At 35.1% G+C, this 23160-nt stretch overlaps 2 protein-coding genes across 2 annotated transcripts in view; one reads left to right on the forward strand and one right to left on the reverse strand.

Moving 5' to 3' along the window:
• The window catches only part of RB1 (RB transcriptional corepressor 1), a 141355-nt gene that overhangs the window by 73258 nt on the left and 44937 nt on the right, over positions 1-23160 (forward strand). The gene's annotated exons all lie outside the window — the stretch shown is intronic.
• LPAR6 (lysophosphatidic acid receptor 6) lies at positions 19663-21859 on the reverse strand. The gene has a single exon (XM_041730977.1). The coding sequence runs from the start codon at positions 20964-20966 to the stop codon at positions 19932-19934; it is 1035 nt and encodes a 344-aa protein (XP_041586911.1). The 5' UTR covers positions 20967-21859; the 3' UTR covers positions 19663-19931.

Genomic DNA, 23160 nt, shown 5'->3' on the forward strand with positions numbered 1-23160 from the left:
GTGATTGTAGGTCATTCAAGTAGAGATGTCCAGTGGCAGTTGGATATGTGTGTCTGGAGCTAAGGAAAGAAATATAGGCTAGGAATATGAACCTGGAAGCTGCTGGCACCTATATAGTAATAAACATTACCACCCTTATTGACAGTTTATTTCATGGCATGCATTGTGGTGAGTACTTATTTTAATATCATTTAATTTTTACAATAATTTTTGAGGTAGTATTCTAGATGAGGAAATCAGTGCTTAGAAAGAACTTCAATAACTTGTCCAAACCACAGAAACTAAATGACAGAGCTGTGGTTTGAACCCTGGTTTATCTGGCTCTGAAACGGTTAATCTCTATGTTTTTTACCAAGTAACTAAAGTTTGGGGAATGGATAAGGCCACCTAAGGGGAAAATGCAATACAGTAGTTCCATCTTCTCTGTGGCGGATGTGTTTCAAGACCCCCAGTGGATGCCTGAAACCACGAATAGTATTGAACCCCTTATGTACTGTTTTTCTTATACATACATACCTGTGATAAAGTTTAATTTATAAATTAGGCACTGTAAGAGATTAATAACAATAACTACTGATGAAATAGAAAAATTATAACTATATCCTATAATAAAAGTTATGTGAATGTGGTCTGTCTCTCTGCAAATTATTTTATTGTACTATAGCTACCCTTCTTGTAATGATGTGAGACGACAAAATACCTATATGCTGAAATGCAATGAGGTGAATGACACAGCGTTAGGCTGCTACTGACCTTCTGATGATACAGCAGAAGTATCATCTGCTTCTATACTGCAGTTGAGTATGGGTAACTGAAACCACAGAAAGCAAAACTGCCATCAAGGGGGGCTCCTGTATAAGAAGAGAAGGTGGCTAAAGATAGAATCATGAGGTGCTCTGACATTTAAGAGCTAGACAGAAATGAGAAACCTACAAAAGAGATTGAAATAGAACTGCCAGAGAGATAGGAAAATCAGAAGTGATGTCATAGAGAGAAAGCATTATAAGGTCTGAGTGAATGCTTGCTGTTTAAGATGCGGTAGGGGCAGCCACTAAGAACTGAAAAGTATTCATTTGAGCAACAAGGAAGCCACTGCTGATGGTAGCAAGGACTATTCATAGAAGTGGTGGAGGCAGGAGTAGATTGCAATGGAATTTGGACAAGATGTGAATGAGGAATAAAGTGGAGACAGTGATTATGGGTAGCTTTTCCTAGAGTCTTGTCTGTGAAGGGAAATAAAGATACAGCTGTCAAGGATATGAGGTGGCAGGAAGATGATTTTGTAACATGGGAAAGATAGGATTAAATGTGGATGGAAAAGAGCCATTAGGAGTGTTCTGTGTTGCAGGATGACACATTAGTGGCTTAAAACAACCATTTTATTTTGCTCATTCTGTGGGTCAGAGATTTGGGAAGAGCTTGACTGGGCAGTTCATCCTTGACTGTGTGGTGTCAGGGGTAAGATTTACTGTATCCATGGTGCTTTTTTTTTTTTTCCTTTTTAGAGAGAGAGGGGTTTGGTTTTAGGATAGTCATGCTTCTTACATAACAGCTGGGTCCCAGAAAGCTTCTGAAAGGACTGTAGCTGGAAGCTGTATTCTGTTGGTGAGAGCAGTCACAGGGCCTGTCCAGATTCCAGGAGCCCCCTTGAATAGATCTTATCTCTTGTTTGAGGAGAGGCAAGGTGGGAAGGGAAGTATTTTGTGGCAAAATGGAAAGAATGGAAGCAGTTGCAAGTAAGGTTGTATGTGGGAGCCATGGCAGAAAATGAAGAGCTTTCCATCTAATGGCCTTTATTTATTTTTAATAAAATAGAGCTGAGGTAATTTGCTGAGGATGGATTGATGGGGTGGAGTAGAGAGTGCAAAGTGGCATAATCAGAAGTTTGAGGATAGTGGACACAATTTGGAATTGTTGCTGAGGAGAATAATAGAACGGAGTGATGAAAGACAAGAGGATTATCTAGCAGCACTGGAAGAAATTTTGAAGGTAGAGGTTTTAAATTTGTAGTGCCACCCGCTCTTTGTGGTGGCATTATTCTTTCCAGCATCATCTAACAGCCAGATGGAAGATTAAAAAAAATGAACAGCTAGATTGACTCAGGATCTTGGGCTTTGCCTACACAGATGCAGTAGTGATAATTTGGCAAATAAGGTGAGGACGTTGGTCAGAGTGATTAAAGTGATAAGGTTGGGATCCCTGGGTGGCGCAGCGGTTTGGCGCCTGCCTTTGGCCCAGGGCGCGATCCTGGAGACCCGGGATCGAATCCCACGTCGGGCTCCCGGTGCATGGAGCCTGCTTCTCCCTCTGCCTGTGTCTCTGCCTCTCTCTCTCTCTCTCTCTCTCTGTGACTATCATAAATAAATTAAAAAAAAAAAAAAAAAGAAACAAAATGGCTTAAGCGATACATGAAATTGACTTACTCATATAACTAAAATGCTAAAGACAGGTGAAGGTTGATCCAATGGATTATCAAGTGCTGCCTAGGACTTAATTTCTTAAAAAAAATAAATAAATAAAGTGATAAGGTTTGTAGTTTCAGTTGCATAGCGGGCATAGGAGGACAAAGTAGAGGTTTAAAAAAAAAAGCAGCTTTTAATGAAATTTAATAGAGAATAAGAGAACTCAACTTTATATTCCAGAGCTAGAGCATTTTGGATAGTTTACTGTATTCTGAGAAATAAGCTTGGGAGCACGTGAGTGATTGGGAATGGAAATGAAGACCATTGGAAATGAGGAGGTCAAGGGACCAAGAGGCTGAGTGAGAGATGAAGTCCCTCAGGACAGGAGGTAGAGAGGAGGAATGTGGACGAGGGACCAAAGGCTTCGATGCTTGAAGAGGTTCTGGACCTCTGAAGCAGACAACTGCTTGGTCTGATATTAGTAAAACCACTCCAGCTTTCTTTTCCTTACTAATACTTTGGCATATATTTTCTCTTTCTTTTATTTTTAACCTATTTTTGTCTTTATACTTAAAGTAGGTTTCTTATAGGCAGCATGAATGTTCTGTAGTTTTCAGGTACAGATCTTTCATCTCCTTGGCTAATTTTATACCAAGCTATTTTATTCTTTTTGTTCCAATTGTAAATGGACTTGTTTTCTTAATTTCTCTCTCTGCAGCTTTTTTTATTTTATTTTATTTTATTTTTATTTTTTATTTTTAAAATTTATTTATCATAGTCACACAGAGAGAGAGAGAGGCAGAGACACAGGCAGAGGGAGAAGCAGGCTCCAGGCACCGGGAGCCCGACGTGGGATTCGATCCCGGGTCTCCAGGATCGCGCCCTGGGCCAAAGGCAGGCGCCAAACCGCTGCGCCACCCAGGGATCCCTCTCTGCAGCTTTTTAATCAGTGTATGGAAATGCATCCAATTTCTTGGTATTAATTTTGTATCCTGCACTTTACTGAATTCATTTATTCTGCTAGTCTTTTAATAGAGTCTTTAGGATTTTGTATATATAGGATCATGTCATTGCACGTAGTGACAGTTTAGCTTCTTCTTTACCAATATGGATGTCTCATTTCTTTTTCTTATCTGATTGTTACAGATAGGACTTCCAGTACTACGTTGCATAGAACTGGTGAGAGTGTATATTCCTGTCTTGTTCCTGATAGTAGAGGAAAAGCTCTGCTTTTCACAGTTGGGTTATGCTGTTATCGCCGAGTTTTTCATTTTTATCTTTTATTGAGATCTGTTACTCTCAACCCACTTTGTTGAGAGTTTTTATCCATTAATGAATGTTGTATTTTGTCAAATGCTTTTTCTGCGTATATCTAGATGATCATATGATTTGTATCCTTTTTTGTGTTAATATGGTATATCATGTTGATTGTATCAATGTTGAACTGCTTTTGCGTGTGTGGAATAAATCTCACTTGATTTGTGGTGCATAATCCTTTTGATGTATTGTTGAATATGGTTTGCTAATATTTTGTTTAGGATTTTCAACTGTGTTCATCACGGACATTGGCCTAAAGTTTTCTTTTTCTGTAGTGTCTTTGTCTGGTTTTGGTATCAGGAAAATACCAGTCTAGTAGAATGTGTTTGGCAGCTTTCATTCCTCTTCTGTTTTTTGGAATAGTTTGAGAAGAATAGGCATAGACTCTTCTTTAAATGTTTGGTGGAATTCATCTGTGAATGTCTCTTGTCTTGGACTTTTATTTTTTGGTAGTTTTTTGATTATTGATTCTGTTTCATTACTAGTAATTGATCTCAGATTTCTTATTTCTTCTAGGAATTTAACCATTTTTTCTAAGTTGCCTAATTTGTTGGCTTCTAAGTTTTTGTAGTAGTCTTTTACAAGCCTTTGTATTTATATGGCATTGGTTGATACTTTTCTTACATTTCTGATTTTATTTGGGTCTTTTCTGTTTTTCTTGATGGGTCTGGCTAAAGGTTTATCAATTTTATCTTTTAAAAGAACCAGTTTTTGGTTTCACTGATCTTTTCTTTTTTTTTCTTTTCTTTTCTTTTTTTCTTTTCTTTTCTTTTCTGTCTCTATGTCATTTATTTCTGCTCTGATTTGTCTGGGACTTTGTTCTTTTCTAGTTCCTTTGGGTGTGTAAGGTTAGATTGTATGAGCTTTTTCTTGTTTCTTAATTTGTTGCTGAATAAAGCTGACTCTTAAAATGGATTCTGTCTTAATACTTCCTGTAGTCCCCAAACATTTGCAGATTTCTTCCTTCAGTTACATGTGTATTTGGCCAAACCACTTTTACATAGAAAAGATGTAAAAATTTCTCTTTTATTAGTTTTCTGAATTTTAAATGAAGGCCTGTTTTACATAGCAGCACAGTTACAACGAATAGCTTATATTTTTTTAGAGTCTCAATTTGATGACAAAGTTTTTAAGCTTCTTCAGTGTTCTTTTGAAATGCCAAACTTGACAGGAAGTGAACACAAAAGGCAGAAAAGCCTGTGGCTCTGAAAAAGCCAAAAAGGATATCTGTTCTATATTTGTATGGTAGGTCATTAACCTCTGGTGCACTTTACACAAAGGTTTTAGCATCTACATTAGACATTGTTTTTTTTTTTTGTTTTTTTTTTTTAAGTTACATTTTACTGAGAGCTTTGTCTCAGGAAGAATAGAGAACTGTAAGATAACGATTAAGTCAGTCGTGTAAAAACACTTTTCTGAGACTATGGGTAAGGATGATGAAATAATATAATGCCATATATTGTATTTATACAGTAATCATGCTCTTATAATGGAAAATATTTTATGTTGGGTAATTTTATTTTTCCTAAGATTTTATTTATTTATTCATGAGAGACACAGAGAGAGAGAGAAAGAGAGGCAGAGACACAGGCAGAGGGAGAAGCAGGCTCTACTAAGGGAGCCCAATGTGGGACTCCATCCCAGGATCCTGGGGTCACCCTGGGCCAAAGGCAGATGCTAAACTGCTGAGCCACCCAGGGATCTCCTATGTTGGGTAATTTTAAAAGCTCTTCATGAGTTATTTAATATAACCATATATTTATTTTATATTTATTTATTTTTTGCCAGCAAGAGAAAATCTTTTTTTTTTTTTTTTTTTTTTAGAATTTTAAAAGTCTGATTCTTTCTGAAAGTGTAACTAAGGCTTTAACCTTTCTCACTCTGACCCAGTGTGTTCCTAATTTCTTGCCCTTAATTCCCATAAATGACTAGTAGCTTCTTAAGATTAAGGAGAATTGGTTTTATTAATCAAAACTGAAATTATTATTTTTGTTCTAAATACAGCTTTGCTTACCAATATCTATATTTTTACATTACTTTTCAAGTGATCCAGGCTTAAATACTGAGTATTCTTTCCTTCTTTTTCTCTATGGTTAGATACAGAGTCTTATAATTAAAAAATATATATATATACATGTCTCTTAGATTTATTTTATTATATTGTTATAAAAATTTTATTTTCATTTGCATTTAGACTCCTGTTTGATCTCCCAGCTTTGCTCCTATTCTCCATTTAAGCTTTGGTGCCCAGTTAATATTTCTAAATGCTTATTCATGCCATGCTGCTGTTTAAAAACCTACAGTAGCTCCCTGTTGCCATTCAGAAAAGTTTAACCTCTTTTCTCTGGTTGTGGAATCTGGCCCTTCCCCGCCTCCCTTCACTATTCCTCACTCACTCACTCACTCACTCACTATAGCTAGAGAGTTCTTTCATCTGTGGAGCAAACCGCGTTTATCCAGTGACAGATACAGCTGCCTAAAGTGGGATATGCAATCAGAAGAACTGGTTTTAGGTCATGACTCTTTCATGTGCTAGTTAGTATTTTTGTCTTAGTTTCTTGCTTTGTAAACTGAGATAGACCAAAAGATTTGGGTTCTCCTAGTTCAAATATTTTATGTTTCTACAAAATGATTTAAATGTTAAGAATTATTCGCCAAAACTGAATGTAGATCCATATTCCTTTAGATTGCTTCACAATTTATAAAATATTGAAGAAAGATTCTTTATAAAAAGGTTACACAGAGGTCTCATTTCCCTGTTCTCCTTTAGCTCAGTTTTCCCCAGTTCTTTTTGGGCTACACCTGGTATTCTGTACATCAGATATTTTAAAGGACTTGTACTTGTCTTTGTGAGATATATAATGACATGGAAAATAGTCACCTTAAAGGAGATTGGCACCTAGTGGAAAAGTAAATTACTGTAATATATTATGAAATAAGATAAGCCACGAGGATCAGACAAGGGAGTAATTATGTGTAGGTGGGAAAAGACTTACAACAAATGTAGAAATGTGGAAAGACACAGAAGTAGGAAAACCTGAAATTAGACACAGTGGGGGAAATTATGGCCCAGCTTCAGCAATTGTAGATGAGCAATTGTAGACTAATTTAGTCTTAAAGTTAGAGATTTTTTTTTTAAGTAAGAGTTTTTAATCTTGTTAAAAATGGAAAGCTAGTTCTATTAGTAAATGAAATACTCTACGAAAGTAAATGTACCATTTAATTTTATGCACTAATTAAAAATGAAGTGTGTGTATACCAAAAATACCTGTCTAATTTAATTCTCACAAATCCTTTGAAGTTGTTAAAAGTATTTTCATTTTATAAAAGTGGAAACAGGCTTAGGAAAGTTAAGTAATTTGTCTAAGATCACCCACTTGGCATTTGAACCTCCAGATTGGTTTGATTCCAAATTCCATGTTCATCTAGTAAAGTGCTCCTCTCATTGTGCTGCATTATTTCTGTTGATTCACACTGTTTTTATTACCACTATAACATGTAGTCAGGGATATGGGACATTATAAAAGGCAACAGTATAAATAGTTTAAGTGAGAAAATTATATATATATTTTTTACCTTGAGTAACAAGGTTAAGTGTTTTGCCCAGAAGCTAGTTCGTTATAGGAAGGGGAGGAGATAGGATTTGTGGACCAGTTCCTTTGTGCAGTACACTGTCATTATTGGTCTACTGAATCCTTTAGGAAGAAAAGATTTAAAAAAGACTTTATAAAAAAGACCAAGTTTTATTTTAAAAGAAAGTACTAGTGTGCATATGTGTTTGTTTCACACAACTCTCAGAAATGAGATTTTAATATAATATATTTTTAGAATTCATATTGATGTATGGTTGATGAAATTAGGTATTTGGAGCAACAACTCAAGGAGATTGAATGGAGATAAAAATGAATTGTAACACTAGGTCTGTTTTCATAGACTGAAATGTTAGAACTGAGTTTTCTCTCAGGAGTTAATAAGCGATCCCAGTATGCCTAAAGTCTTCTATAAGAATGAAAAAAGGTAGAGCCTGAAAAGGGAAAGTAAAGAAAGGCAATATTGTAGAATAAAATTTTTGATAGTATCCTTGTTTCCTGCTAGTGGGCTATTTTAGAAAAAAAATTAAAAATACAGATATTCAGAAAAAGCACAAACAAAAAATAAGGTTAGTAAATTAGTTTATATGAATATCCACTGAAATATGAATAGATGATTATTTAGAAAGATCTAAGAATATAAGCTCAATTTAGTAAATTAATTCCATTTCTTCATAATTGTTGAGAATCAATGAGACATTAAAATGGTTTTTTATATGGTTTCTCATATGTTAAAAAACAATAAATGGAAAACCCTAAGTAACTGAGGTGTGACTATTATAAATTAATACAAGTGTGTGTATATGAAGTGTGTGTGTACTCCTGTACTAAATGCTCGTGTGAGCCTTGAGTTCTTGATCCAGATCTATTTATGGTTTTAAACATAAAACCTTTTCCTTATCTAAACCTTCACTCAAGTGCCTTCTAGTCTTGTATCCCATGTTTGACTATTTGGTCTATTCTTTTCTCTGTGCATTTGCCTCCTTCTTTAATCTTTAGAACCCTCCGACATACATGAGTAATTGGTAGCATTACTGTGGAGGAGACTTGTCCATTCATGTCTTCCTTTCTCAACTCTCTTAACATCCATATTATATACGTTTTCCTTGCTCATGAATTGGCACAAGGGACTAAAGAAATCTAGGGACATTAAAAAAAAAAAAAATCAACTCAGAAATGTCCCCCAGGTGCAGCTCAAAGAAACTAGCTTTAGGCAGTGCTTTTAAAAAGCTCATCACTGGCTTAATTCTTTGGAATCTTTCCTGATCATCATACAGACCTCCATCAAAATGATCCTCACTTACACAGATAACATTTCAGTGTAGAAATCATAATAGTTAATACTTTTATATGTGTGCTGTTACAGGCACTGTTAAAAGTACTGAAAGGTGTTAGTTCCTTTACTTTGCAAACTCTGGGAAATAGATGCTGTCATTTTCACCAATTCACAGGTGAAGAAACCCAGGCACAGAGCAATTGAGAACCTTTTCCTTATAAGGTATAACTGAACTCCAGCATTATTAAATGTGCACCGTGTTTGTTGTTATACTGCAGGTAGAATTTGTTATGCTGCAGGTCCACAAAACTAAGTTGATGGCAGAGCCAGAATTTTAACTCGGGCTGTCTGTGGTTCTAGAGACAGTGTTCTTAACCTCTGTGCTGCCTCATGGTGTATAATAGTTTACTGTTGGATATATGCAGTGTTGTGATTCGTTTCTTTATTCTTGCTTTATCTGTGTTTGTGTGTGTGTGTCTCTGTGTCACTGTGCTGCAACAAGAGGAATCTGGGCTTCGGAACGACCAGATCTCAATAATTTTCACAGAAGGTAAATAAGGCTATGCCTATTTTACAGATAAGAAAAGCTTGTGTAACTTACTACGTAACTTGCTTTGGTGTGATTATGAACCCGTCATGTCTCTGCATCAGGTTTCCTTGTCTGTAAAATGAGGCTAATAGTATTTACCTTCAGAGTCACTGTGAGGAATAAATGAACACTTATGAAAATGGTGCATTTTATTTTTAAAGATTTATTTACTTAAGAGAGAGCTCGCAACCCGCAAGCAGGGTGATTGGAGGGAGGGGCAGAGGGAGAGGGAGAAGCAGGCTCCCTGCTGAGCAGGGAGTCCATGCAGGGCTCAGAACCCAGGGATCATGACCTGAGCCAAAGGCAGACTCTTAACCAACTGAGCCACCCAGGCGCCCTGAGAATGGTACATTTTAAAAATAGAACAATTGTTAGTTCCCTTCATTCCCTTTCTTCTACTATGCATGATTTCTTAACAGAGAACTGAGAATACAGTTAAACAGTGTTGGATCTGTTTATCCTCACTTTCTAGAAGCATGTAGAACTTTTCTCCTGAGGCGCTCCCCTCCCCCATTGCCTTTTCAAAATGGAAAAATTCAGGGGAAAAAAGTTGTAACTGAACTCCAGCATTGTTAAATGTGGGCAGTGTTCACTGTAATATCACAGTTGGAATTTGTTATATTGCTTTAGGTATGAATCATGTCAGTAATTACCTGAGGGCAGTGTTAGTTCATTATTCAAGTGCAAACAAGAAGGGAGATAGCAATTGTAGAAGAATAACTCAGAAAGATCCTCTTTGCTTATTAACTTGTGGAAATGGAAGCATTTGTACTCTTGTTCAGAGGGTCTTCTGCAAGGTCATGATGTTAGGAAATTGCTTGAACATAATCTTAAAATTTCAGTCTCTGAACTTGTTTGTAGTTATGGCCTGACTGTAATAGTGAGGAACAGTTCAGGAATCTGGATGTGAAAGAAACAAAAAGTAGAGGTATTTTATGAAATATCTATTTTAAGAAAAAAATGTTTAAAGATTTCATTTATTATTTGACAGCACAAGTGGGGGGAGTAGCAGAAGGAGAGGGAGAAGCATGCTCCCCACCGAGCAGGGAGCCCCATGCAGGGCTCAATCCCAGGACCCCAGGATCATGACCTGAACTGAAGGCAGATGATACTTAACTGATGGGTGCCCCGAGATACTTATTTTAATCAATATAATTTCTAAATTCCTCTAGCAAAATAAGGCTATTACTAATGAGTTTAGTAAGATTTTAGAAACACTAGAGCAGTTGTTCCTAAGTCATTTAATAAGTTCAAATTCTTTTCATAATAAAATAAAACCAACTTTTTGATATTTATCTTTTCCAAATATTTATATCATGTTCTTAAAACTCTGAACTGTCCCAACCTAGTCTGTTTCAAAATGCATGTCAGAGGCCCTTGGGTGTGTGATTTTATTATTTTACTGATTGGTTCTTCATATTTTCTACTATTGGCAGAAATAGCCAAATATCTAAAGTATCTAAGATGTCTTCCTGTAAGTGTGGATTTAGAGCTGATAAGAAAATGTAGAATAGGAAACAGCTGGATTTATTTCTCTTTCAAAAAAACCTTTTGTTCTTCTTGCTTAAGTTTCAGTGTTTCTCGCCTCTGTTAAAATATAACATAATTTTTCCTTAAGATTTGATTATACTCTTTAAAAATTCTTTAAAGACTAACAGAAATCTGTCTTGCTATCTTTTATTTAAGTTCATTTTTGGAGTTTAATATTTGGTCATTTTTATCTTTAATAAATTAATAAAAACTTGTTTGTTTTTATTAATATCTGATTATTATATTTATTCTTTCTATGTTTTAAGATAATTAAATTTTTTGTTTGCATATTAAGTAACACTAACTTTTATAACTAAAGTCTTGTCATTTTGGTTTTTTATTTTAAGCAGTAAAAATGAGAAAGATGGAAAAGTAAAATGATTCCTGTTTTACCAATACATGAATCCTAAACAAAAATGAACATAGGATTCCCTAATCCAGTACTGAACTCTTAGAAATATAAACTTGTTCTTAAAAATACAAACATTTGCATTATCTTTGTAATTAGGCATACTGGACACTTTCAGTACTATGGACTCTTAAACCAGGATCTAACTCACATATTGAAACAAGGTCTTCTGAAAATGAACTTTCCACAGTCCAGTTTCAAGGGAAGAATAAATGGCTTGGGTGGATAGAGATTGCCATGATAATTCAAAAATGATATACCTGACCTTTTTAATTATTTCTGTGGGAACAACAATCATTTTTTCTATGATCTTTTACAGACAAACTATTTGTAATTGTCCCTTCCTATTTTTTATACATGTCCCTATTTTCCCTTCTCTTTATATCAAAATTATTTGTGTTTCAATCTAAATAAGTCTTGTAAGACCACAACACAAAATATAGCAATTTTTACCCAACAGTTTTGAATCCAGTTATTTTGGCCATCAGCAAAAATCACAAATGTGATATATGACCCAAAAGGTATAATTTTTAGTGCTGTTTTAATACTCATTTTTATTTAAATAAACTGTTTCTTTTTTATCAAGTACTATTCATAAAATCCTTTCCCCTAGAAAGCCTAAATTTAGTCTAGTGTGATTATTTTACATTCATGTAATTAAATAAAAGTTATTTTAAAATAAAGAATTGTAATAAATTGATTCATAGGTTTTTATGACCTGTTAAAATATGAGCTAACAATGATTAGTTTAAGAGATTATCATTTTTTAAAGAAAAGTTATGTTATTTATAATGAAAGGTTTGCTTTGTTTTGATGAAAAAGCCCTTTGCATATTATTTTTCAGCAGCAGTGAAAGTTTAAGTAGTATAACATTTTCTTGTGTAATTTACATTGTGCAATTGCTTTTGAAAAATGGGAATATTTCTGGTTCAAAGTAGCAAGCTAACCACACACCTTTACCTCCTTTCCTTCCTCAAAACCTCTCTAGAAGGTACAGAAAAGAAAAATAAAAAACACACAAGGGAGTGAAATCCTGCAATACTGAGACTATAAAGGAGAAAAATTATGGAGGGAAGTTGAGGGGTTGATTCAGCTTTGAGGATAAAAAGTAAATGAGGACTATATTGAAGGATACAACAAAGTAGAGAAAACCACAGCTCTCCATACACACAGGGAAGGGCTCTGGTGAAAGTGGGAGTCAGTCTCTAAGCTCCAAGTAGCAGATACAGAGAGTAAGGCAGTCATCAGGAGAGATTTTTAAACTGCTGTCTGCCAGTAGCTCTTGAACTTGAGCATCCATCAAAATCAGGTCACCTGGAGGGCTTGTTAAAACACAGGTTACAGATTGCTGGGCGCAACCCCAAAGTTTCTAGGGTAGGGTCCAAGAATTTATATTTCTAACAGGATTCCATGCAATGCTGATGTTTCTGGTCTGGTTGCTACATTTTGAGAACACCGGTCCATGAAGTATTTCAGCCAGTCCCCCACCTCAGTCCTATAGGAATCAGGAAAATGTGCATTCCTCTGTACTAATGAATTAGAAAAGACGCCCCTCCGGATACAGCTTCCCTTGGTGTGTGTGGTATGCAGAATTTATGCTGAAGCCCTGTGCTTTTATGCAGTGCACAAACTATAAGATACATGCCTGGCCCCACCCCAACTGTTGTAGACACACACACACACACACACACACACACACAGTACCTATAGCTTCCTGCTTGGTGTGTAAGAAAAGCAGACAGAAAATGAGGTAAATCTGTAAATAAAGTAAATCTATAGACTTCTATAACATTTGAATAAAAAAATGGGACAGGAAAAGTACTTCTGCTTAAGAAGAAAATGCATCAAACCACTTTGTTGCAAGCTTATACTGCCCCAATTTTGGCATTTTTTGGATAACCTCAGTTTAATATCCATCCCCCAAAGAAATACAAGATTAAAAAAAATTTTTTTTTCAGAACCTTTTTTTTTCAGAGACTTCCATTGGAAAGGGTTCATAGTTCCAAGCAGGATAAATGAATGTGGATACATATTGATGAAAAATTCAGAATTCAAAAGGTAATAAGAAAATTATAAAATTTCCAGCAAGAAAAAAGGAAGTTATTTACAGTGGAATAAGATCCAGATCAACGTCAAAGTTCTTAGCAGGAGTAGTGGATGTCTGATAACTTAGAATTCTCTATCTAGCTTACATGTCAAACAGGAGGGTAAAATGAAACAATTCTCAGACACGTAAGGACTCAGAAGGTTTATCTCTTAACTATTCTTTTTGAAATAAAATTATTAGAGAATTTGATTTAGCAAAGTAAAAAAGAAATCCAAGAAAGAGAAATTATGGTATCTAAGAAAGAGTGAAACAGGATTGCAGAGAGAAAAAAGTGGGAAAAATTCTAGGATACAACAGGCCTAGAAAATAGTTGCTCCAAAAGAGAAGTGTATAGTTGCATAAAGAATGTCTTGAATGCAGTGGTTTCCTTTAACAACTCTATAACCTCATCTAAAGGTGGGGGTTCAGTAAAGCAAGTTTAGGTAATAACTGCAAGAGTTGAATTCTTGTGTCAGAGTAGTATTGACAAAGGAAAATTTGCTTCCTTTCCTTGGGCTTTTGAAGAATGAGGAGAACCATACATAGGTTTGATGATAAAAGAGGCAGTCTTTATTTTCTTTACATTTTTTTGTGTAAAAATAGGACATTTATTGCAACTACATTGATAAATACCCAGAGTGAGTAGTGTATAAGCAAATACGTATTGGTTATTAAAAATTAATCTTCAGGGACACCTGGTGGCTCAGTCAGTTAAGTGGCCAGCTCTTGATTTTGGCTCAGGTCATAATCTCATGGTTTTGGGATCAAGTGTTGCATGGGGCTCAACACTCAGCAGGGAGTCACTTGAACATTCTCTCTCTCTCCCTGTTCACTCTCACTGTCTCTCTCTGATAAATCTTTTTAAAAAAGCTTCAAATCACTGCATTGTATACCTGAAACTGTTAGGACACTGTATGTTAATGATACTGGAATTAAAATAAAAATAGTCAAAAGGAAAAAAATTAATATTTGGTCTGGTGGGCGAATCATATTTAACTTGTTCTTAACTCTAAGCCCTTTCCTTCCAATCCCTACCCCCTCTAGTTCAACCTGTGTTAGACACTATAAAAAATACAAAGAGGTACAGAACATAATCCCTTTCCTCAAGGATCTTGCTGTGTCAGGAAGATAAAAAAGATAACTAAAAAGGGACCGACGCCTGGGTGGCTCAGCGGTTGAGCATCTGTCTTCCGCTTAGGGTGTGATCCTGGAATTCAGGAATTGAGTCCTGCCTCAGGCTCCCCTCACTGAGCCTGCTTCTCCCTCTGCCTAAGTCTCCTCTCTCTGTGTGTGTCTCTCATGAATAAATAAAATCTTTAAAATAAAAAACAGTAAAAAAAAAAAAAAGGCACAGATAGTAGCATTATCAAAGATTTTGTTTACAAGTTGAACTGGCCCCTGGAGGATGAAAAGGATTTTTATCAGAGAAGAGGGGCAGAGTGAGTTTTATTGACTGGGTCGTGAGATAAAGCCCCCCCCTCCCACTAGACTCATGTCCATCTTTTAATAGAACTCCAAGGGTCATTCATTCAACAGATGATCGAGAGCCCTTATGTGTTATGTACTAATGTGGATGTAGTTCTAGGTTGGTTTTGTTTTGTTTTGTTTTGTTTTTCTTTCTCATTCTTGTTGGCTTTAGTTTGTTGACTGTGGAGCAAGAAGTGGCACATACAGCCACAGACCACCCACCTGATTATGTAAAGTTTTATTGGAACACAGCCACACCCACTCACTTATGTATTGTCTGTGGTTGCTCTTGTGCTGTAAGGCAGAGTTGAGAAGTTGCAACAGGCCTAAGATACTCACTCTCTGACCCTTAAAGAAAAGGGTTTCTGATTCTGGTGTACAACATTAACGTGCTCCCCAAAGCCTCACGCTCAGATAAGTGTCATAACCTTCAGTATCCTCTCTGTGCTGTTCCTCACTCCTATTCCTTGCTTTTTGGTTTATCTTTCTTATGTTTCTTTTGGTAAAAATAAGCAAATATACATTTGCCTTTTTATTTTGCTTTTTGTTATACCAGAGACAGCATACCAAACGTATTCTCTTACACTACTTTTTTCACTTATGGAAATCTCTCCATGTAAGTTCATAGAGCTTTTTCTCATTCTTTATCACGGCTTCATGCCACTACATTGTATATGTGCCGCAGTGTATTCAACCAGTCTCCTCTGCATGGACTTCTAGGTAGTTTCCAATAGTTATAGTTTCAAATAGTGCTGTACCTTGTATGTATGTTTTTACATTAGTAAAATTATGTCTTCCAAGCAAACAACTAGAACTGAGAATCCTGGCTCAAAGAGTGAATGTGTGTGCGTCCGTGTGTGTGTGTGTGTGTGTGTGTGTGAGAGAGAGAGAGAGAGATTGCCAGATTCCTGTCCTTGAGGATCATACCATTTTCTGCTCCCATCAGCAGTGTATGAATGTACCAATTTCTCCACAAGAGAGAAGTGGTTTAATTTTACAAAGTGATGACATTAAAATATATCTTCCATCTTTCATCAGCATCATTTCAAAAAAGAAAGGCCATTTGAATGAGAGAGAACATAAAGGATCAGAACAGCTCTTTAAGTTTAAGTTGAATAAATATATTTCTTATTATGATTGTTTTCTTTTTGATGAAGACAAATGCATCTCTACCCTGTAATCAGAGGAATCTTTTTGAAATGCAAATCTGATCTTGTCTCTCCTAACTGGAAATCCTTCAGTGTTTCCCACATCTCTTCAGATCTTAACATGGTCTTATTATGGCCTATGAGTACATGTAACGTCTCAGCCCTATGTCTCCAGCCACTTTGGCTTTTAGTTCTTTCAGTGTACGACATTCTCATTCCACGTTCAAGGGTCTTTGCATGTGCTACCTCCCTTGCCATAATTAAAAAAAAGAGATGAGTCAAAAACAAACAACCTCAAGTTCTTATCCTGGCTCTACCTTAACTTGTTATATGACCTTATGCAAGTTACTTGGTTTTTTAATTCTTCAGTTAAGAAGACCTATAGGCTCTTTCAGTTTTAAATTGTGTATTTACCAGAAGTCATTTTGATGGGAAGGTTAATAGAACTCAGCATATTCACCCTGTGGCTTTAACTATAACTTGGCTTTAAGTAAAGAAACACACTTGTTTCTCATTCTTACGTTTTACTTAAGTTTTAATTATTTCCAAAAATCACTTGATGGGTTGACTGTATATGAGTAAAGTAAGATTGAAGTTTGAAAAGTGATTATTAAGTTCATGAATTATCTCTGCTTCTGGGGTCCTGTGACTTGGATTCTGTTTTTGTCACTGTTTTTAACACTTTAACCACAGTGTGATGAGGATAATTTTGTATCCTTTTAAGGATTTATTGGACTAAATCTTTTTTGAGAGCAGGAGGAATGGGAAAGACTTAATAGAGAAGTTGGTCTGGAGTTAATTTCATACTGTTTTATTATCTTGATCTGTTGCCCTGTTTAATTGATCATTCTTTGTATTTTTGTAAAATTGACTGTCAGAAGATGGGTAGCAGATATCAGGTAAAAAAGTTGAAGAAAGATTAAATAGGTAATGAAGAATTAGTGATTTTAGGAGAGTGTATATGTTGATCTCTGGAAAATGTTGCTAATTAAGTAATATTGTCAACCATTAAATACTCTGGTCTATTTAAAGATATTTTGTATGCTTAAGTTTGTCCGTTAGTTCCTTTTAATTTAGAATTAATTTCTTGGAAATCATGTTATAAATGGATAATTTGATTTCCAGACCAGCCCAAAAGAGCTTTTTAAAAACATCTTACTTTAGGATTATGCTAAGATTAATCTAGTAGTAAGCACTGTTTGTTTTTTTTTCTTTTTAAAAGATTTTGTTTATCTATTTGAGAAAGAGCGTTTTAGCTGGGGGAAGGGTTGAGGGAGAATCAGACTCCCCACTGAGCAGGGAGCTCTATGCCTGCGGGGGCTCCATCCCAGGACCCCAGGATCATGACCTGAGCTGAAGCCAGGCACTTAACCCACTGAGCCACCCAAGCGCCCACTAAGCACTGTTTATGAAATTTTCTATGTATTTATTCACAAGAGCACCAAGTTACATCTTAAGATCTTAAGAGCCCCTGTTTGCATCTGGGGGTGGATTGATCTGTAAGTACTAAAATGTCTGGGTGTTAGGAGGTGGTAAGGATTCTGCTAGGCAATAGTAGTAACTTACTATATTACAAAAGAGCAGGTATGTGGTTCATTCATTAGGGGCCTAAAATTACAGAACCAAAAAGCAATTGCTTTAGCTATGATGTTTCTCAGTTGGGGATGAGATGTTTGCTGAAAATCCATTTTATATTTTGTATTCCTCAACTAAGTGACTAATCTTTAAATACCAATATCTATAAGATTCATACCTCAAATTTACTTTCAGTATTTTGAATGTACAATATAAAGTTAAAACTCCTTGAAGCAATGTCTTCAGTTTCTTTAAAGTTTTGTACATATTTTATATACAGTACATAATTTTCATATCCTTTTGGTAAATTAGTCATTTAGTTGTTTTTTTTTTTTTTTCCAGAAAATGTCATTTCTGAGTTTAGAACCAATCATTAAGATCCTGGGGAGCTGTTTTCCACACCTAAAAAATGTTCTCATCTTCTGTTCCTTTGAAGGGCATTAATGTGGAACAGAATAAACCATCTACTCTTTTACAAAGATGTTAAAAACAGTTGGCATGGATTTTTGGGAGGCAGGGCTTGGTACTGTCACTTTAAAGTAATAAAAAGTAAAATTCTTAAGTCTAGTCATACAGGTCTTCTGGGGAAAGAAGAAAGAAAACTCTAAAGTATGTAATTTACTATAACGTACGTACAATGCTAACAAAGGAAAATAACTTTAGTACACTTTCTGTCCATGTAGTTATGCTTTACCCAGGATTAGAAGCTCTAGAAAAGTAGTATTTGTTATGTTAGGTATCACATTGTGAAAAATCTTACAAAACTTTTGATTCATCTTACTGTTGACGAGAGGGCAACAAAAATGTCTCCAGTAATAACAAATATCTAATGACTGTTTTGCTTGTATTTTAAAGTAATAGCCATGCTTTAAGATCTTGCTCACAGATCTTTAAGCCAAGGAAAGTTCTGAGAAATCTGTTATAAACTCCCAGCCCCTTTTTTTCCACAGCATTGTTAGTTGTTTTTCAAGACTGCTAGGTATGTTTATTTTCTAAAGAGTAGTATCAAATAAAGGTGTACTGAAGGGGCTAGTTGAAGTTGAAGACATTAAGGATATTTATTTTGCTTTTGGTTTATCTAAAGGATACCATAGCTACTTAAAGAAAACCCCCTAGTTATTTTTATTGGAAATGGATTGCTTATGTAGGAAATGACTATGATTTGTCTGAAATCATTATAGCCCAGACCCAGAGAACAGCAAAAATCAAATTTAAATCATAAGAGTATTTGCCAAAAGTTGTGCTCAGGACTTGAAAAATTAGATTGTAATAATCAAATATATTGAATGCTAAATTTAATCCTATGTCATTTTTCTCAAATAAAAAGCATTCTTTTTTAGTTAACTTTGGAGAACTGCTTGAATTTGAAAGTATATATATATGCTGGAAAATGAAAAGTTTTAGTGTAGTTGGTAGTTAATTTCTACTAAATTATATCTTAAATCAATACCTTTTCTGTGTTTAAGAAAATGAGAATGTAGTTGTACTGAGCTTTTTTGGCCCTGTAGTTTTGCTGTTTTTTACATAAGGAACTATATTTTTACTTCATAAATTATTTTGACAGACATTAACATTTTGCCTCCTGGAAAATAATATTTTCTGCTGTTCAATATTTGACTTTAAATGGTCAAAAGAGAGAAGGGAAGTAATATATTTATTGATCACTTTCTAAGCGCCAAGTCTTGTATTTCACTATCTGTGGTATTTCTGATTTAAAATACATATACAAGTTACTTATTGTGACAAAATATATCTTTAAAATGTTTGTCCAAGTAGTATTTTTTTTTTAATGTACCTAGCAAAACAGCATTTTGTTAGTTTCTTCCTTCTCAATTTTGGTGGCATAGATTATTTTGAAGTTGAGTGCTGTTATATGCAGAAAATGTATCAAAATAATAATTTTAAAGTATACATAGGTATATAGCATATGATTCTTAAGAATTGCTTACAAAGACAAAAGCCTAAATATTATCTGTAAGTGTAACTGCTCGAGATCCCCAAATACTGTTACTGTGTTATTTACAGAAGACATTTTTAGATGTTTTTTCAAAAAACACTCCAAAACACTTGTTATTTAAAATTATTCTCCTTCCTCATTTATGTTATAGCTCAAGAAACGTGATTAATAGTTTCAATTCAGGTTGAAATAGAAATTAGATATATGTTGAATAAAAATATTAAATACTTAAAGTGTTATAAATCATTTAGTTTAAAATTGCTAAGAAATTAAAAAACAGTACACATGGTCGCAACATGATTTAAATCATAGTCAGTTTAAAGCTTTGAACAAGTCTTTTAGGGATTTTTTAATGAAGAGGAGGGTACAAGTCAAAATGGCTCAGAAAAATAAAATGGTATGTATACAAGAATAGAATACATTTTAATGCTTAACACATCAAATACAATTTTTTATACTGTAACTTTAAAATGTCCACGTGTTTCTTTCAGAGGTGGAGAAATAGTTGTCCCAGAAAAAAACTGTTCACAGTTGAAGGAACTTAGAGGTTCCCAGTGAAGTCCCAGTGGTTTTATTTCAGGCAGCTTATATTGTGGATTCATTGTCAGATATCTTACATTTTAAGGTCTGCAGACTATGTTGAATGAAGTTCTCTGTACTCTGAACTTCAGAGAATCTGAAGTCACTTCTTTTAGCAGACCAGTTTTTCATTTTTATTGAATTCTGAATTGTGTCCGACGTGAAGTAGTAAATTATAGGGTCAAAGCAACAGTTTGAAACAGCAATGCAAAGAGTGATTGGGTACATTGTCCTTACTGCTGCCACTGCTGAGCAATTAACAAATGTTTGTGTTCTCATCAGAGAATATAAAATAAGATTGATATTGTAAGGCACAAAACAGAAGCAGAATATGGCCAAATGTACAAAAATCATTTTTAAAACTTTAGTTTTGTTTATTTTGCTTCTACTTAATGTAACAGGTTTATTTAAAGTTCTTAGCACCATACTAGAACAAGTTACGTTTAAAATTAGAGGAATAAAAAATCCCACTATTTCAATGAAAATTACAATCCTTGAGAGATATGTTTTCCATGTGGCTTCTGGAAATTTTTCAAAGCAGGCTGCTGTGGAATTGTTCTCCTGAATGTGGGTGGACTGAAAAAAAACTGCGGGCGCACTTCCTCCTATCACAGTTAGCCACACAGCAATGCATACGAGTTTTGCATTTCGTTTGGTTCTCAGAGTCTTTGACTTAAATGGGTGGACAATTGCCAGAAACCTGTCCACACTTATACAGGTTAAGAACAGAATGCTTCCGTACATGTTGGTATAAAAGAGCATCACTGAGATTTTACAAAGTGGATCTCCGAATGGCCAATTCTGTGTTGCAAAGTAAAAAATCCTGAAGGGTAAAGTAAAAACAAAAAGCAAGTCTGACATTGCCAAGTTAATCATGTACGTTGTGGTTTCGTTTCGCACTTTGAGGGTGCAGATGAAAATGTATATGGCAACACAGTTGGATATTAAGCCAAGCACAAACACCATACTGAACATGCACCCGTACAGAGTGTACTTAAAGGAGTCGTCGTAGGAGCAGCTGGAGCTGTTACTGCTTACCATCGTGGAGGCGCGGAAGTCCTGGGGCAGCTGCCGCCTGTCGCCTGTCCTATCCGATTGTGCCGCTTTATGACCTCCAGAGTATTTGCAGATTCTTTGTATCTTTGGGCGGCTTTAGAAATGCTTCCTTTTTCTTTGAAATCTGGGTAAGAAACATGAAATTCGTTGTTGCAGAGTTTCCACTGGGTCCTTCGGCAGGCAAATCTTTTCTTCTAATCTCCAGAATATCCGTGAATCCAGGGTCTAGGTAACCGACGAACAACTTTTGAAAAGTATAGTCCGTGAAGCCAACCTGTTGGATTATAAATGTAAAGAAAAGCTGGGCTCTGAGTTGGGAATAAAAAGTCTCTTTACACTCCAGAATATTTAAGCCAAAGGTAGCGATCTTTTTTTTCTTTTTTTTTTTTTGCTTTCAGTGCAGTTTCAGAGACTTAAACATTCCCAGCTTGGTCTCACTTACTTCTTCTTTTAAATGAAGTTTTTCTTTTTGATATTCCTGCAGTGGATTCCAGATGGTGGTAAGCAGAAGAGTCTTTCAAAGTTTCTGAAATAAATTCCTAGGCGTGTTAGCTCTTGCTGGCTTGAAGCCTTTTCCTCCGTTGCCAGATGTATTGTGAGATGGGCTTTCTCTGAAGTAGAAAAGAAAGGCTTGCTAGATTTGTAGTATGACATCACAGGAAGAAGAGGCTGGGCTTGGACAAAGAAAGGTTTCAGCCCCGTTTGTTTACTGTGCCTTTAATCTGATAATGTGTCTGCTGGGAATATACCTAGGAGGCTTGCAAATGGTCACTGGCTATTCAGCTGAGCCTCTGCCCTTTAACTCTTTTTATTCAGAAATACCTTCTAGGATGTTGACCACCCTTCCTTTCTTTTATTTCTTTCTATTTGGCAGTAAGAAATCAGTATTAAGCCTGTTTTTCTCTTATTTGATTGCTTTTGTGTTTGGAATATGACTTTTTAAGAGATGAGATGTAGCTGAGAGTGCATTTATAAATGGAAATTGTGGAATCTTTATATAGCATTTAAAAAAAAAAAACCGTTTAATGACTTAGGAAGAGAAGAAGCTTTAAGCGTAAAATAGACTTGACTGACCAGTGGTAATTTTGCATCTTTGGCTTCTGTTTGCCATAATTGCTCCTCAAGATTTAATTGGTACGATTGTGAATGGCTCCAATCCTACATCTCTTCAGTTTTTGATAAGCAATTTTCTAACATTCTTTCCTGTTTCCTATAAAATTTAGTTAATATTTTAGAGCACTTCCAATTTTTAAATTACTCATTTTCACCATAGAAATTCAATAATGTTCATGTTTGGTGTGCTGTTAATCTTATTTATACACAGAACTAAATTGCATCTTTTTAAACAAATGTTTCTTTCCCCCTAAATTGATTAAAATCCGTTTTGGAGAATCAAAGTTATACTACTTGGCTAAGTTTTAACTTCATAATTTTATGTTCATTACCCCCAGCCTGCCTCTTACCTATCTTAATATAATATTAACTATATATGGTTCACATTTTGTCTTCTATGAGTAATTTCGCAATATATTTATATTTAAGGGATACTCATTTTTTTTTTTAAGTCCAAAGAACTTGGAAGAATAAAATATGTGCAGGATGGGGGTAATTGAATATGGGTGTTACTTTCTTGAGGATTGAACATACCACAACCTCTGGACACATACATGTTTTTCTTGTTCTGAATTACCATTTTTCAGAAAAGGCTAGACCCAGTTATGGTTTACGGTTGCTAGTTTGGTTCAGTTTGGGCCAAAACTCTGTCTTTTGAAGTATCAATTAGGAAAGTTTAGAGCATTTAAGAGTGATTTGTTTTTCCTTCTTACATAACTAACTTAAGAGTAATATGTTTTATGCTGACTTTATACCTTTTTAATTATAGAATTAAGTTTAACAACTTTTGTTGTTCATTGATGAATGCCTGAATTGTATTCTTTTTTTATTGTTTTGACTGAGAAATTTATGATCAAATGATACCAAAAATGAGTATTATTTATAATCAGTAAACTTAAACATTAAAGGGCTGAATTCTTTGTGTATTGCACTGGTATGGAAAAGAGGTAGAATGTGTAAGTGTTTGTATTAGAAGGCAGGTGAAGAGTAATGAAATAAGGAGTAGTTAATAAGCTTGTATTCTTATTGGAGAAAAAATTTTTAGTATAGTTTCTTAGTAATCTAT

Source organism: Vulpes lagopus, chromosome 16 (genome assembly GCF_018345385.1).
Source record: "Vulpes lagopus strain Blue_001 chromosome 16, ASM1834538v1, whole genome shotgun sequence".
Lineage (NCBI taxonomy): Eukaryota > Metazoa > Chordata > Mammalia > Carnivora > Canidae > Vulpes > Vulpes lagopus.

Excerpts from the sequence above, each read along its gene's own strand:
- LPAR6 (XM_041730977.1), bottom strand. The coding sequence starts at position 20,966 with ATGGTAAGCAGTAACAGCTCCAGCTGCTCCTACGACGACTCCTTTAAG.